The sequence below is a fragment of the Phacochoerus africanus genome, chromosome 8, assembly GCF_016906955.1.
Source record: "Phacochoerus africanus isolate WHEZ1 chromosome 8, ROS_Pafr_v1, whole genome shotgun sequence".
Taxonomy (NCBI): Eukaryota; Metazoa; Chordata; class Mammalia; order Artiodactyla; family Suidae; genus Phacochoerus; species Phacochoerus africanus.
The window spans coordinates 76,530,120-76,546,971 of NC_062551.1; the positions used below are offsets into that span (position 1 = coordinate 76,530,120).

Genomic DNA, 16,852 nt, shown 5'->3' on the forward strand with positions numbered 1-16,852 from the left:
GAGGTAGGTACTTCCGTTCATCTCATTTTAATAAATGAGGAAACTGAGGTCCAGAGAGGTTAAGTAACTGTCCCAAGGTCACACAGCGAGAGAGTGGACCACCTGGCTAGGGAGCCTCTTTACAGCCTGTCACAGGATGGCCCATTGAGCCCTGAGCCGAGCTGTAGAGCTTCATCTGCTCCCTGGAATTGTCCAAGCAGGTGGCACAGTCCCCAAGGCTCTCACCAGCTCCCTGGACCTTCTGTATCTCACAGACCCCAGCGCACCTCACGTAGCAGGGTTGCCCTCTCCACTGACGTCCCACCTGTCTCGGCTCCAGCCCCCCAGCCCCGCCAGAGCACGCCTGCGGGTGTGTCATTAAACCTTGACAAGTCCCAGGTCCGTGCGATGCTTTATCCTCTCACCACTGGGAGCTGGATTTAGTGTCTCTGGCAGAAGGTAAACTTCCCCTCCCTGGGACAGGCCCCTTAATTACAAGTGATATGTGGCTGTTGAAACAGTGGTGCCTCAGGCCCGGTGATTTAAGGAGCAGGCACGAGGCTGGAGTTACAGGTGTTAACAGAGCTGTAGCAGGAGCTGGGAGAGCAGGGCCAGGGCGGCTATGGGAGGCAGTGAGCCAGGACCTGGAAGAGGGTCGGCGGCCTGCAGACACTGCTAGGGAGACGGCAGTAACCAGGGCCACTCTGCTGCCAGCCTGCAGCGCAGCCCTGGCCTCGGTCTCCCCATCTGTACACGATGGGGCTGGGTTACCTGGCTCATCCCCTAGGAGTGATAATCTTCATAACAAATAATCTTAATAAGGAAAGCTAACACCAGTGGAGTGCTTGTTATGCCAGGCATTGTACTTTTATTATTGCCTTTTTTTGTTGTTGTTGTTGTTGTTGTTGTTGTAGTTGTTGTTGTTGTTGCTGTTGCTATTTCTTGGGCCACTCCAGCGGCATATGGAGGTTCCCAGGCTAGGGGTCCAATCGGAGCTTTAGCCACCAGCCTACACCATAGCCACAGCAACACCAGATCTGAGCCTTGTCTGCGACCTACACCACAGCTCACGGCAATGCTGGATCCTTCACCCACTGAGTGAGGCCAGGGATTGAACCCACAACCTCATGGTTCCTAGTCAGCTTTGTTTCTGCTGCGCCATGATGGGAACTCCTATACTTTTTTTTTTTAAAAAAAAAAATTCTTTTCTTTTCTTTTTTTTTTTTTTTAATTTTCATCTCAGTGTGTAGCGACTTGATGTAGGATCTCATTTCTCAGACCAGGGATTGAATCCCCGCCACAGTGGTGAAAGTGCCGAATCCCAGGCACTAGACAACCGGGGAACTCCTTGTACTGGGTTCTTTAGGCATCTTCTCTTGCTTAATTCTCATGCCAGCTAGTGAGAAAGAGTGATTGTGGTTATTCCCATTTTACAGAAGAAGAAACAAGAGGCTCAAAGGGTACAGCGACTTGCCCTAGAGTGCATGGCCAGCAAGTGAGCAAACAGAGCTCGGCTCTTCCCTCTGAATTCAGAGCCTGACCTTTAAGGTCTGGGGTTAATGAGAGGGATATAAGGCCAGGGTCTGCCCTGAAGGAGTCCCTGAATGATGGAGGTGGATGGATGGTGGAGGGTAAGGAGGTCCAGAATTCCAGCAGAAGGAAAATAAGAATGAGGCGGGGGAGACAAGGGTGTGAGCTGAGGGATGTGGGAACTCCCAGGAGGGAAGCTCTCCTTCAGGGGGTGGCATCAGGAAGCCTTCATGGAGGAGGTGGCATAGAGCTGGGCCTAGTAGGTTGGGGCAGACAGGACAGGATGCCTTTCAGGCAGAAGGAGCCCTGTAAGCAATGGCAAGGCAAAGCAGGGCAAGTGGGAGCACAGGAGGAGGCCCAGGTAAGGAGCAGGTAGAGGATACAATGATAACAGGAATGGCAGCAATAACAACAATGGCTGATGTTTCGTCAGTGCTCACCCAGGGGCCGGGCCAGGGTCTAAGTACTTTACATGGTACTGATAAGGACCCTTGTCAAGTGGATAGTGAGGAAAATAGCATCAGAGATGGTAAGTGACTTGCTGAGGTCACCCAGCTGACAGGTGGCACAGCTAGGGTGTGAAAGTGGGCAGGCTGGCTCCTGAGCCCACATAAGAGCAACTTCTGTGCCCAGTCCCGGCAAGAGCATGGGAGGTGGGTTAAGGGCCTCGTGGGATGTTCTTCTCCAAAGCCAGGCTGCAGGGCCCTGCTTGCCCTCTGACACTGGGCTTGGTCACAGGGAGAGAGGAAAGGCCCTGAATCCAGTGCCATCTGACTGGATGGCCCTAGGAGCTGGGATGGGCCTGGGACGGCCCCCATTTTAGCCCAGGGACTTGGGAGCAGAAGTGAGAGTGGAGAGGGTTGGGGTCAGGGTAAATAATACCCTGGGGAGCTCTGGTACCAGCCGTACCTCCGAGCTGATTCTCCGTGGACCCCAGGCCCAGCAGGGGAGAGCCCCCAACCTCTGAGGCTCTCCATCGGGAAGAGCCGGGGCCCTTCTCGGTGGACCAGTCCTGCTGTCTGACAGCTGGGCGGGATGAGCTCTCTCTTCTCTACCCTTGACCCCTCCTGCCGCCACCTCTGGACCTCCCCACACAGCGCCCCAGACTTTTCCAACTAGAGGAGGTTTAGGACTCACCTAGGCCAGTCCCTTCACGGGACTCCAGAGGAAACTGAGGCCTGGAGAGAGACCCCACAGCCGGGGAGAAGCAGGGCCAGGCTGAGGGCCTAAGCCAGATGTGGGTTTTAGTCCTGGCCTTGGTCATTACTAAGTAGCCATGGACCAGTGTCTTTGAAAAGCACAGTACCTGAGATAATAATTCCTAGTCCCTGGCTCCTGTGAGGCTCTAAGGCGTCAAGCCATTTAGCAGGGAACCTGCCTCAGAGAGACCAGTGAGTGGAGATAATGGTCACGTGCCCTCCCCATCCCCTACCCGGCCCCCTATGTGCCTGGGGACCCTGTGGGCCTTGACTCAAGGTACAGAGGAGGATACTTATGGAGCAAATCCAGCCCCCCAGTCACCCCAGCAAACGTGAGCTCAGCTCACACCCACTAAGGTCTGCTCTGTGCTGCCACGCCCTGGGCCCCACTCAGCTGGATGGACCAGTGTTCTTACCTGAGGAGCTCCCAGGCCAGTGGCCAGAGTGAGTGGTGTGGACACAGACCAATGGTGAAAGTTACTCTTCACAAATACAATGGCCTGTGGGTACAAGGACTTACCAGGACCAGGAATCCTACAAAGCGCATAACCAACACCAGCCCTATGCAATAGGTACTGTGGTGATGCCCATTTTACAGATGAGAGAACTGAGGCCAGAGCCAAAAAAAAAAAAAAAAGAGGAGGGGGGATGAGGTTAGAGAGGTCAGAGATGAGACAAGAGGCCCAGGCCTCAGCACAAGGCACCCTGGAAAGGCCAGGGGGAGAGGCCACCAGCGGATGCGTCTCTGAGATCCTCCCCACCTTCAAATCACGCCCCTCTGCTCTGGCCAGGAGTTGGATCCCATTAGGAATGAGCTTGGCTTTGCCTCATTCTGCTCTTTGAAGCACACTACAGTAGATGTGTGATAAAGCCAGTAGAGTTCAATGCTCATAGATGAACTCGATGAGCTCCACCCCCCTCCCAGGCCCCTCCCCTCTCCCCGGCTCCTCCCCCTCCTAGGCTCCTCCCCCCTCCCCAGCTCCTCCCCTCCCCTCCCCAGCTCCTCCCCTCCCCGTCCCCCTCGCTGCCCCTGGAAATTGCTTTATGAGAGAGAAAGCGAGCGGCCAGAATGATTTACTTGCCCTCTGACTCAGGGAATCAATCCTAAAATGCTGATAGGTCAGGAAAGATTCTGGCTGTAGTGCCTCCTGGGAAATCTCCTGCTGGAAGGGAGGGCTCTGAACTGGGGGCCTGGGGGGGCTGGGGGCTCTCCTGGGAAGTGGGCAGGAGTGTCCCCACCCAAGTACTTCTGTTCTCACGAGCACCAGTGTCACCCTTGCTGTAAGGGGAGGCCCAGGAAGCTAGCCCCTGCCTAAGGGAGCATTGCCTGGGAGCAGAGAGCCTGAGACCTGGAAGCCAGGTGCCCCAGGTGCTGGGTGGCGGAGGGGGGTGGCGGAGAACAGGGAACAGTCCTGCTGGAAGGGACAGAGGTTTTCCAGGATTGAGGAAGAAGACTGAGATCAACCCAGCACTTCCAAGCTCCACCCCCTTGTTCTCAGAGGCTTGGGGGATGGGCTGGAACTTGAACCTGAACTTGAGTAAGAAGAATCAGAGCTGAGTGTCATGGTCACTGGCCAGATCTCAAATGTGCCTGACCCCTTGCCAGGGCCTCCCCAAGCTTCCGCAGGCTTCTGGGGGCTTCTTTCATAAAGCTACGAATGTGGCACCTGGTGAAATTGCCCATGTGTGTAACACATACCTCTGGGAGACATTGAAAACATCGCCCAAATAGCCAGCTTTGCTGCTGTTTAAAATGGATTCGTGTTCCACCCCATAGATTTCATCTCTGCGGAAATGGCACCTATCATGGGCCTGAACACTCTATTCACTCTATTGCCACATAAACTACACCGCCCCGGCAGGGCCGAGGCGGTCACACGCGGTGGCCGCAGACGGGCTGCTGGACCTGCGGCTTCTAGTCTGCAAAGCCCAGGCGTGGGGAGGGTCCATCTGAGACTGGCGACCTAGGAGGCCAATCAGAAGACTGGGAAGTCCATAAGAAGCCAATCAGGGTACAAGGAGAAAGTTGGGCCTCTTGTGGGGGAAGGTAGCGTGGGGATTTGAGGTCCTTTGATTCAGTCAGCGCATAGAGCCGGAGAACCTCCGGAGAATTCTTCCTTTGCCGGGTCTGGGAGAAGCAGGACTGAAGTTCTCCAGCTCCCCTGCGCCTTGGCCTCACAGTCAGGAGTAATTGGCTAAGCACCCACTTACGCTCCAAATCCTGAGTTCACATAACACTGCTATGAAGAGGGTCTTGTCCCGGATTTACAGTCGAGCAGACTGATGCTTAGCAAAATAAACTGAATTTGCATTAAAATCTCCTAGAAGGCTTAGATCCCAACTGCCCCCCTCAGCCTCTCGCTCCCCAGTTTTCTGATTCAGCAGGTCTGAAATTGGGCTCAAGAATTTACATTTCTAACAAAGCTCTGAAGGTGCTGGCCTGGGGAACACACCTTGAGAACTGCTAGGTTAAAGGCATAGTGCAAGATAACATGAGCATGAAAATTCAGGTTCAATACCAAGACCAGTAGCCTGGGCCTCCCCATTATGTGTGTGTGTGTGCGTGTGTGTGTGTGTGTGCGCGCGCGCGCGCACACACACACACACACACAGAGGCAGGAGTAAGATTTTATTTCTCCATCAGCAGTAACCGAGTTGCTCCCGCTCTGCCCCCACCTCTGGCACTCCCCGCTCCCCTAGAGCAGCCAGCCAGAGCCTCCACTTGGGGCTGTTAATTTTATCTTCCACCACTTCGAAAGCACAACAGCTGGCAGGGGAGGGGCGAGGCAGGTGAACCGGGCTGCCAGCCAGTTCTGCGCGGAGGGGAAGGCCGGGCGGATGGGTTGTGCCCCCCGCAGCCGTTGAGCACTCTTGTGACCCCGCTCCCATCTCCAGGCAGGGAGGGTCTGGGCGGCATCCACTGACTTTAGCAATGACCTGGACCCCAGACTCCCACCCCTCGCCTGTGCATCACCACACGCTCTCCCACCTGCTTGCAAGGTGGGGGGTTGTGACTTGGCTCAGTGGCTGCCACATAAAAGAGCCCCACTGCAGCTTATATAAGTACAGACGCTGCGTTTATCTCTCCTGCCACTGATGGCGGCTCCATTTGGGGGATTTTTATCATTTTTTTTTTCCCCTTGGCTGCCATTACTCCTCAGTTCAATATTTAATTTTCCCATAAACCAAAGAGTTGTGCTTTTTCCTTCTCTTTTTCTTGCTGGTGAGATTTTGCTTCCTCTGGCTTCTGCTGGGAGAGAGGGGCCTGGGCCCGGTTGAGGCCTCAGCCCTTCCCAGCTGAGCAGGGATGGGAGGGGAGGACCCTTAAGTCTCTCCTCCCGGCCCATTCATTTGACAGATGTTGACTGAGCAAATCCTCATGTGTCAGGCCCTTGGGTTGCAGCAGTAGATGGAAGAGTTTCTGTCCTTGGGGTGCTGACATTCTAGTCGGGGTTATGGGGGGGGGAGGAGACAAGTAGGTGAACCAATATATGAAATAACTATACATTATGAAGAAATAACAAAGTGCTATGAAGAGTTCCTGTCGTGGCCCAGCGGAAACGAATCCGACTAGGAACCATGAGGTTGCGGGTTCAATCCCTGGCCTCGCTCAGTAGGCTGTGGATAGGGTGTTGCCGTGAGCTGGGGTGTAGGTCGCAGACAAGGCTCGGATCCTATGTTGCTGTGGCTATGGTGTAGGCCGGCAGCTGCAGCTCCAATTCAACCCCTAGCCTGGGAACCTGCATATGCCGCAGGTACGGCCCTAAAAAAAAGACAAAAGACAAAAAACCAAAACAAAACAAAAAGTGCAATGAAAGAGAATAGAGGGGACCCTAGCTTAGATCAAGAGGTGACATTTGAGCTGCTACTTGAAAGATAAGCAAGACCCAACCTTGCAAAAAAAGCGGAGTGAAGGACTTCGGGCAAAGGAAGCAGCAGATGCAAAGGCCCTGGGGTTGAAAGGAGCTTAGGATGTTTATAGACCAAAAAAAAGAAATTCTCAGTGTGTTTGGAGCACGGTGTTGGGGAGGGTCAAGACATGGCTAGAGGTGGGGACAGGACCCACAGTGCTGCAGGTCTTGTGGGATTCCTTCCACAAAACAGCCTGTGTGCTTGCCTGCATTAGGAGAAGTGAAGGAAGGAAGAAAGCACACAGGAATCGAAATTGGATCCCTGCGTGGCAGGCTTGCCCTAGCTCTGAGGTTGGGTTAAAGAAAGACAAAGCCCCCTTCAGTGAGCACGTAGCCTACTGGAGAAGTTGACGTGGGTCCAGGACAGAATAACAAGCACTCGGGAGTATGACAAGAACAGGATGCTCCAGGAATCCAGAGCCTAAGCCCTGGCAAAGTCCTGGAAGGCTGCCTGGAGGAGGCAACAGCCCTGAAAGATGAAGCAGAGTTAACGAGCAGAAGGACGAGGAAAGAAAGAAGGAAGGGAGGGAGGAAGAAAGACAGAAAGGAAGAAAGGAAAAGAAAGAAATTAAAAGAGGGAACAGGGAGGGCCATTTATATTCATGAACACTTTGATACTGACGGTGGTTTTCTTGCTTGTTTTTAATACGGTGTAATTACGAGGAACTGATTGAAAAGGAAGGCAGTCAATAGAGCAGACATGCTGAGAGGAAAGAATGGATTTTTGCAAATAATATAATTTTGAACTTGTCTTTCCCCTCCCTACTCCTCCTCAAAACCTAATTGATTACCGCCCCAGATGATAAATGACATCCAGAGCAGGAGTGCGCTAAGACCAATTCTGCGCGGTACCCACGAATCTTCCTTCCTCCAGACAATGGCCGCTGCTGGGAGGGAGAAGAAATTCCCCTCTGTGTCCCCCCACCCCCCGGCTCAGGAAGAGGTGTGACCAATCCAAGAGGTAATAAAAATCATCCCTTTCGGTTTGCACAGATCTTCGCCATCCTTGTCCAGAGTCTCCTTAACTTCTTCTCTCGAAATCCTGGAAGCTAAAAGATATTGGCAGGATATGTTTTACTAAACCCATTTTTTTTTTCAATGAAAAGACTGATGCCCATTGGGGTCCATTGATTTGCCCAAGGTCCCATGGATGTTGGTACCAGAGCCTGGGGTGGAACCTTGGTCTGACTCTATTGGAGCTGGTTCCCTGGAAAGATTTGCTGGGGGCAGGGGGAAGGGGCAGGAGCTCAAGGTGGGGAGAGAATTAAACTTGAGTAGATACAGTTAGACACAGGCGAGCTGGGGTTTATATAAGAACAGGTCTGTGTTCCCAGACTGCAAAGGCCGCAGGATGATTTACAGAGCTAAGAGCCATCACATTATCTGCAAAGTGAGTTACGATGACCAAAGTTCTGCTTTCAAGAGAAAGACAGGCAATATTTCAGAGTTAATTTCATAAAACCGATCGCCCGACCCGTGCTTCGCTGTGTCGATGTTAACTGTGAAGTTTAAAATCGCTTCGACTCCTGCCTCCCCTGGTGGCCTGGAGCAGGGGAGTGCATGGTGTGCAGCCATGTGGAGGCAAAGCTGCTGCCTGGATGATGCTTGGGAAAATCAGTCAAAGAAACTTCTAGCAGCACTTTTTCCCGCTTAAGGCAAAGTCAAAAATAAACTGGGTGGTTCACTGGCTTGACTTGGGGGCTGTGGGTTCAGGCGAATTCTATGGCAATGGCCTCTATTTGACCATGATGGTGAACTCGTAGAACTGGGGGGCTCTTTCGATTGCACAGGGTGGGGGTTACACAAGTGCCGCAGTGTGTCCACAAGCGGTTTGTAGGTTCTGAAGCTCTGCCTATGTCTAGGTTCTTGCTGCTACGTCTCCTGCTGTTTCTCCCTTGCCCAGGCTGAATGTGCCTGCTCAGTGTCTCTGGGGAGAAGCATTTCAGGTGCCGGGTACGCACCACACCCGCAGGAGGGCATTGAAGTAGCACGGACATCCCTGAAGACACTTTCTCAGAGTCCACAGGAGTAAGGCACTAATGGTGGGTGCATTGGACACTGTTGCCAGAGAGGAGGGGAGAAACTGGCCCTCGGGGGCTTTGCCATCATAGGCCAGCTGGATCACAGCCAGGTGGCCTTGCTTTGCACTGCTCATTCTGTAGCCCAACTTTGAATCTGGAATTATTCTTGTCCAGAAACTTTCTGCCTGTGACTGCAGCAGGCCATCTGCCTTTGATTGTGTACTGCTCCAGGGGCCGCAGGATCGATCCCAGGCATAGACCCATAGGGGGCTGCTCGCTTTGACCTTGGTTGGAGATTGTAGCAAGAAAGGGGGTGATGAGAATGGAGGTGGGGTTGGGGCTGGAGGAGGGATGGGATGGACACAGACATGAGGATTGAGTTGGGGACGGGGATAGAGATGGGGTAGTGGTAGGGGTGGGGGTCGGAATGGAAGTGGGGATAGGACTGGGAAAGGGAATGGGGGTGGAGGTGAGAATCGAGGTGGAGAAGGAACAAGGATGGAGGTGGGGGAATGGGTCTGGAAAAAGTAATGGAGATGGAGAGGGTGTCGGGGGTGGGGATGTAGTCAGGGAAGACTAAGGTTCTAGACCATGAGCGTAGGAAGCATCAGTTTTGGGGGGCAGAGTGCTGTTCATAGTCCATGCATGGGAAGGGAGGAGGACCAGGGAGGGGATGAGAGTGACATGTGGAGTGAAGCATCCTTAGGCAGCCAAGGACCCGCAGGTGTAGACAGCTCCCTGGCTGTGTGTATTCGGAGCCCTCCACTGGGTGACAGGAGGTGAGAGGCAGAGTGACATTTTCCTAGGACACAGTGACTGAGGAATAGGTTGATGGAGAGTGTGGGAAGCCTGGGCGGGTCCGCACTGATATTAGCAGCTCTGCTGTGTCATCGTCCATTCGACTGAAATCTGTAATTGTCTTATGAGCTTGATTAACTGTATATATTGCTAACACCTGCTCAGAAATATAATGAGGGACAGGAACACAGCTCCCAATCAGGGTGTGTGTGGGTGGTGTGCATGACTTGCGTGCAGATATCCAGAATGGGGATGTGTGAGTGGGGGGGGGGGGGGCAGAGGGGGAGCCCCCGTCCTGTGCTAAGAACCCTGGCCAGGATGTGGAAGACCTGAGAGCCAGTCTAGATACTGCCACTGACTGATGGTGAGACTCTAGGCAAATCTCTCTGACCTCAGTTTGCTTACCTGTAAAATGGGAGGTCTAGACTGGCTCTCTCTAATAGAAATAGACACATTTTGCTTTTTAGGGACGCACCTGCAGCATATGGAAGTTCCCAGGCTAGGGGTCAAATTGGAGCTAGAGCTGCAGGTCTATACCACAGCTCACGGCAACGCAGGATCCTTTAACCCACTGAGTGAGGCCAGGCATCGAACCTGCATCCTCATGGATACTAGTCGGGCTCATTACCCCTGAGCCACAATGGGAACTCCCAGTATATATATTAATTTTAAATTATCTAAGGACCATATTAAGAAAAGGCTTTAAAAAGGTGAAAGGAATTGGGATAATATATTTATTAAATCCAATATATCCTGCATATTATTTCATAATATCAAAATATTAGTGATATATTTAACATTCTTTTTGAAAATGGTCTTCCAAGTTCAGTGTGTTACCCTTACAGCACATGAACTCAAGCACATTTCAAGTGTTTCCTCGCCACATGAGGTGAGCAGCTACTGCATGGGATAGCACAGGCCCAGGGTCTCCCCACTAAACTGTGGATGCCCCAAAATCAGCGACAATGTTTTTTGGTTTTGGTTTTGGTTTTTTTGTCTTTTCTAGGGCCGCACCCATGGCATATGGAGGTTCCCAGGCTAGGGGGTCTAATCAGAGCTTTAGCTGCCGGCCTACACCACAGCCACAGCAACGCAGGATCTGAGCCGCATCTGCGACCTACACCACAGCTCATGGCAATGCCGGATCCTTAACCCACTGAGCGAGACCAGGGATTGAACGCGCAACTTCATGGTTCCTAGTCATATTCATTAACCACTGCGCCACGACGGGAACTCCCCAGCAACAATGTTTGATCCTCTCAGACAGTAGCCAAGAGCCTTAAAGTAAGAATGTTAATAAATTCTGCTGATAAAGGCCTCTGCCATGCAGCGGGTGCATTTTCAAAACTCTCTCAGGTACTGCTTAATTGAATCCTCATAGTTCCCTGTAATTCCACTTGGCAGATGAAGAAACTGAGGTTCAGAGAGGTTAAATATCTTGCCCAAGGCCACATAGCTGGTAAGCGCTACAAGCTGGTCTTTGAACTCTGGGTAGTGTGATTTAGAGCCCAAGCTCTTAAAATTGCCCTATACTATCTCCCTTGTAAGAGTGATACAAATAACAGTAATTAAAATTGCTAAAATGTATTTCAAGCGTACGATGTGCGAGGCATCTCGTAAGCGTTATCTCGTTTATTCCTCAAACCTATGAGGAAGGTTCTAGGTGTCTAATTCCTATTCACTCAGTGAAAGTAAGAAAGAAGGAATGAGTGATTTTAAAGAGGCCCCCTGCCTCATTCTGAGCATCTAGGATTCATCCCTACGTATAAGCCACCATGAGCGATGCCGGAGAATTATGCTCAGCTCTAATTGGCATGGTCCTTTGATGTTTGGAGCCACCAAGTTAAGTAGAGCCACCTACAGGGACCATTCCCCCAGGGATCTGAATTACAAGGTATCCATGGGAGTTGATATGCATCAGGTAAATGAGCATTCACAGCAGCTAAATCACGCACTTGGCGCTGAAGGTGCCAGGAGATATAAATTCCTTTCTTCTTCCCAATGACGGAGGTGGTGCAGCTTCATATCAGAGTTTGAACCCTGGAGTCAGGGCGCTCAGGTTCAAATCCAGACTCTGTGAACCCTGGAAAGTCACTTCATCTCTTAAGTTTCCCCATCTGTCCAACCGGAATAAAGAAACCCTTTTTGTAACTTCATAGTGAGGATTAAATGAATTAATACACGTTACGGGCTTCGAACAGCTCCTGGCTCCTAACCGTTGGCCATCGTTGGTTCTTGCTGTGGGATCGCGGCTCTTGGTGAGTTCTAGAAATGTTAGATTGCAGACTCTGCAACTTGCGGGTAATTGAAGTGTTCTGGTGTATTTTCCCCTCTAAGAGTCCCTACCCCACTTACCATCTGTTTCCCACCATCTCACACTTAATTACCATTCTCTGTCTATTGTTCTCCTATTGTCTTCTGTTTGTTCTGCTTCCCTTTACAACAGCACGTGATGGCTGCCTGAATGAATGAATGGCTCCTACCTGGCTTCCTTTCCCTAAACCTTAAAATAGAGTTGCCAGGCGTCTGTCACCCCCGCCAGACTCTGGGTTTCTCGAGGCGCTGTATCCGTTTCATCACTGGGCGCCTACAGCGAGCACCTGGCACCATGCCCGGCACCTAGTAGGTGTCGGGAAATGTTTGCTGAATTTAATTAAACTTAACTGGAGTGAAAACCCCTTACAGGAAGGAAAGGCCCACCCCGCTGCATTTTCTCTGCATCCCGCACTGCCCTTGATTCAAGGCTACAGAAGCCAGAACTGATCCCTCTCCAAAGCGAAATTCTAAGATTCTGGGTCCTGTCTTGCTGATGACAAGGCCATTGGGGAAGTAACAGCAGAAAGTATAAGACGAGCAAATTCCCAGCACATGCTGTCTTTTCACATTGATCAGCTGCTTCATCCTTCATATCTGTCTGCCAAGGATTTGTCCTATTTAGCAAATCGGGAAACTGAGGCTCACGGTTTTGGTAACTTGCCCAAGGACATGGAGGGGGTGGGGATCTTGCTGGGACCTGGATCCAGGAGTCCCCGATGGCTCCACGTGTGACCTCAGAATACCCCACAGTGTCTGGGAGCACCTGCTTTGGCAAACTAGCCAGTGGTGGGCGGTGAGGAGAGTAGAGATGGGAGCTGGTAGGAGGCAGGACCAACCAAAATAAGCCAATTTGGGGTGGTGGGGTGGGAGGAAAGAGGGAAAACTCCTGGTTCTAAATACCTCTCCAAGTCATCCACTTCCCTCACTCTGCCCTCATCATGGTCTACCCTCCCCCCCCCCCCCCGCTTAAATAGCACCTCGTGTTTCCGTCTCCTCCAAATGCAACTCAGACCATGTCACTGCTCTTGCTTGAAGCCTTCAGTGGCTTCCTACTGCTCTCAGGACAAAGAAGAAAAACTCACAACCAGTGGTGGGCTGGTAAACCCACTCTCTGGGGGCTGGGGCGGGGGCAGGGGGAGAAAACAAACCAAAAAAGCCCTGATTTGCTGTGGCGGCTGATTTCACTGGTGTAGAGCCACCCGCTGTGGCCTGTTTCAATCTAGCAGTCATTTAAGAACTGGTTCACACAATTCCCAGGAATCAGCTCTCAGAATTTGGTAGCGACCAGCCCCAGCACACCACTGCAAGTGGGGCCCACCATCTGTGCCCTGCACAGCTCCCCAGCCCCACCAGGCACCACGTCCCTCCCTCCTTGCCCTCCTACCACATAGCCTGCCTCCCATCCCCCTGCCCTGAGCTAACTGTCACGAGGCCTTTGCATATGCTGTTCCCTTCACCTGCCACACGTGTCCTCTCTCTACCATTCCTTCCACAGGTCATGGCACAGGGTCACTTCCTCAGGCCTGAGCAGGTCCCTTTACATTCTGTTGTACCTCCTTGTATCTGATGCGCCTAGCACAGGTGGCTGTGTGATCTCTTGACTCATGCCCACCTTCCCCACCAGGCTGTAAGCCCCCAGCAGGGTCCTTGTCCGTATGCCCAGCAGGGACATCATTCTCACCATAGTTAATGCCAGTGTCATCCCCTGGAATTGTGCAACATCTGTCCCCCACCCCAGCACCCAGCGTGGGACCTGGCCCATCCTAAGTCATCAGTGAACTCTTCCTGAACCTTCCAGTTAAGGCTTTGTCTTCCTGCGTTTCCCTTTTGGGCAGCTCCCCCCACCTCCATCGAAGTGGTGGCCGCTGACACGCCAGCCCCCTTCAGCCGCTACCAAGCCCAGAACTTCACGCTCGTCTGCATTGTGTCGGGAGGAAAACCAGCACCTATGGTAAGTACCCTGAAATCATCCGTCCTCGTCCCTACTGGGCCCCCATCCTTCGTGACTTGTGCCGCTGCCCGTGTCACCACAGTGCTCACTCTGCAGAAGGAAGAATAGAGGGTACGGTCAGCAGACGTTAGGTCTGCTCTGTCTGCCTTCATCTGACCCTGTCCTCATCTCTGATCTGCCCAGGTGTCCTGTGTCTCTCTTGCTCCCAGCCCCCCTAGTGCTGAGAACCCTGGCTTCTCCTGGACCCCAGAACCCTACAGCTGCTCAGTGGGGGTGGTGTTCAGAGGAGCCCAGGATCCTGCATCTGGTTATTGAACAGGATGGAGACCGATGAGGCCCAGAGAAGGAAAGGGACGCGGAGAGAGCCACCCAGTGTTCTTGACAGAGCTGGGACTCAAGGTCATGTCCTCTGGCTCCAAGTCCACTGCGGAGGAGAGAAGGAAGAACAGAGGGAAGGCAGGAGGAGGAAAAAGGGGAGTCCTTGTTTTGGCCAGTTCCTTATTAGACCCACTCTGACCCTTTGAGGTCATCAGCCCAGCTCACGAGTCATCGTCCTGGCTTCAGGGGGCTGGAGTAGGATGCGAGAGCATCTGGGGAGCTGGGTTCTAGTCTCCTGATGTCACATGTGCTGAATGACTCTAAGCAGGAAGACCTCCCCTCTGCTTCTCGGGTTCTTTAAGGAAGGTTAGGCATGGACAGTATTACAGTTTTTCAGTTTTTTTGAGAAGCGGCAAGACCCGTTTGCTCTAAATGAAATACACAGAAGCTCCATGTAAAAAACATTCAAAGGTGAAGGAAGAGTGAGTTGCCCTAGTGGGTCCCTGGGGCTCCTCTGCGCAACCCTTTGGGTTCCCTGAACCCATATTGAGAACGTATGGGCTACAAGCGCCCGAGGCCCCTTCCAGTTTTGACCCTGTGAGTTTCATACATCACGAGCATCAGTGAGGGGTGGAGCAGCTGGAGCTGTGGGCAAGGGGATCGAAGTTCATGGTGGAGACCTTTGCTCCTTCCAGACCCTGAGTGTCTTGCACGCATGGTCCAGTGGGACCCTTACAGGACAAGGCGGGAGAAACAGGTGTGAAAAGAATGAAGCCAGGGCAGTAAACAGGTGCTCAGAGGACAGGGCCACAGTAGGCAGGTGTGAGGAGACAAGCCTTTGCTGAAGTGCATATGCTTCCCCCTGCACCTTCCAGTCCCAAGGAGACAGACCACAAAGTGGCTTCAAAGCCAGCAATTGGTAAGAGTAGCCCATGGTCCTGGGGTTTCCTCTTTGGAGCCTATAAAGAAGTCTAGCCTCCCTATAATTAAGCTGATCTTTTCCCCCAAAGAAAAACTCCTTTTCTGCAGGGCACAAAAAACGTTTCCTCACAGCCCTGGGGATGCAGAAAGACACCCCCATCCCCAGCCCACCTGTTCCTGCCATTTAAGACATGGCAGTACCATATTCAAAGAGTTAAATTTTAAATATATGTCATACATATATATATATATACTCACACATATTAAAGACATATATCTAAGAGATCCTTATCTCCCCGCATTCCAGGCACTTACATTTACCTTGGACGTCAGAACTTGAAAGAATTCTTTGATATAAATTACAAACCTGCTTTTGAAGCACTTTTCAAAAAAAAAAAAAAAAAAGAAAAGAAAGAAAAACCCCAAAGCAGGTTATTATGTGCATAAGAGATTCTTCGTTGGAGCTATTAACTCTGACAGATTCTGCGCATCCTGCATTTCATTCGCCCCTCCCCCACTCCTCCCCGCTCCTTCTGCTCCCGTGTCCCCAGAGCTGCTTTCTGGCCTCCTCTCTCCCTGTTTCCCATCGATTCATTTATCTGATTTATTTTAAACACACACACACACACACACACACACACACACACCCCCAATTCCCACAGGCCTCCGGACGAATGTACCAAAATAAAAAGACAGCAAATTAAATTAAATGCCACCTCTCAAAACTTGAATTCCCTATTAGCAGAGAAAGCAAGGAGATGCTGGCTTTCGCCTCGGCCCACACCCAGCTCCCTCCCACACACACACCTGTTTCCTGCCTTCCTCGCCCAAACCTCCAAGATGCACCTACACACAAATCCTCTCCTCCTCCTTCCAATGTCTCATTTACTCCCCAGTGCCCCCCACCTGCTCTCTCACCCACCTGCTCTCCCTAGGCAGGCATGGACCACCCGCTTGGAACCCCGGGGGGTCCTCTGCCAGGGTGGTGTCCAGGGTCCCTTTTCTGCACACTTTTCTAAGCATCCAATAGCCCCATGAGGCACGTGTTCTGATTCCCTTTTCAAATAAGGAAGTTGAGGCTCAAAGGGACTCACCAACTGGTAATGACGGAGATGGGGTCAGCCTCGGCCACCAGAGCCTGTGTCCCCATTGAACTGAGCTGACTCAGAGCGCTGGGGCAGGGAGTGGGGTGGGGGGGCTGGGAGGAGGGAAAGGGACAGAGAGGGGTCCACCTGGAAGGCTACCAGGAGGAGGAAGCTCCCAAAGAACTGGTCTCCTGTGGCCAGTTCCTCTGGGAGCCCATTGGGAGTTCCGGTCAGTGGCACAACATTTTTTCCCACACCCTTCTTGCAATTTCAGGTTTATTTCAAGCGCGATGGGGAACCAATCGACGCGGTGCCCCTGTCGGAGCCCCCTGCTGCCAGCTCCGGCCCCCTCCAGGACAGCAGGCCCTTCCGCGGCCTCCTGCACCGTGATCTGGACGACACCAAAATGCAGAGGTCGCTGTCTCTGCTGGACGCTGAGAACCGGGGTGGGCGTCCCTACACGGAGCGCCCCTCCCGCGGCCTGACCCCGGACCCCAGCATCCTCCTCCAACCAACCACCGAGAACATCCCCGAGACGGTGGTGAGCCGCGAGTTCCCACGCTGGGTCCACAGCTCCGAGCCTGTCTACTTCCTGCGGCACAGCCACACCCCGGGCAGCGACGGCACTGTGGAGGTGCGCGCCCTGCTCACCTGGACGCTCAATCCGCAGATCGACAACGAGGCCCTCTTCAGCTGTGAGGTCAAGCACCCAGCACTGTCGATGCCCATGCAGGCAGAGGTCACGCTGGGTGAGGCTCGGTGGAAGCCACTCTGCAGGCCCCCTGCGGAGCCGGGTGGTGGGGAGCATTGGCACGGGGAGGAC

General features: G+C 52.6%; 1 protein-coding gene across 1 annotated transcript in view; it reads left to right on the forward strand.

The window, feature by feature from the left end:
- The window catches only part of IGSF21 (immunoglobin superfamily member 21), a 259,892-nt gene that overhangs the window by 231,347 nt on the left and 11,693 nt on the right, over positions 1-16,852 (forward strand). Inside the window, exons 5-6 of the mRNA XM_047791144.1 lie at positions 13,590-13,705; positions 16,304-16,778. Of these exons, the coding sequence (XP_047647100.1) occupies positions 13,590-13,705; positions 16,304-16,778 (591 nt within the window). The remainder of the gene's footprint in view (positions 1-13,589; positions 13,706-16,303; positions 16,779-16,852) is intronic.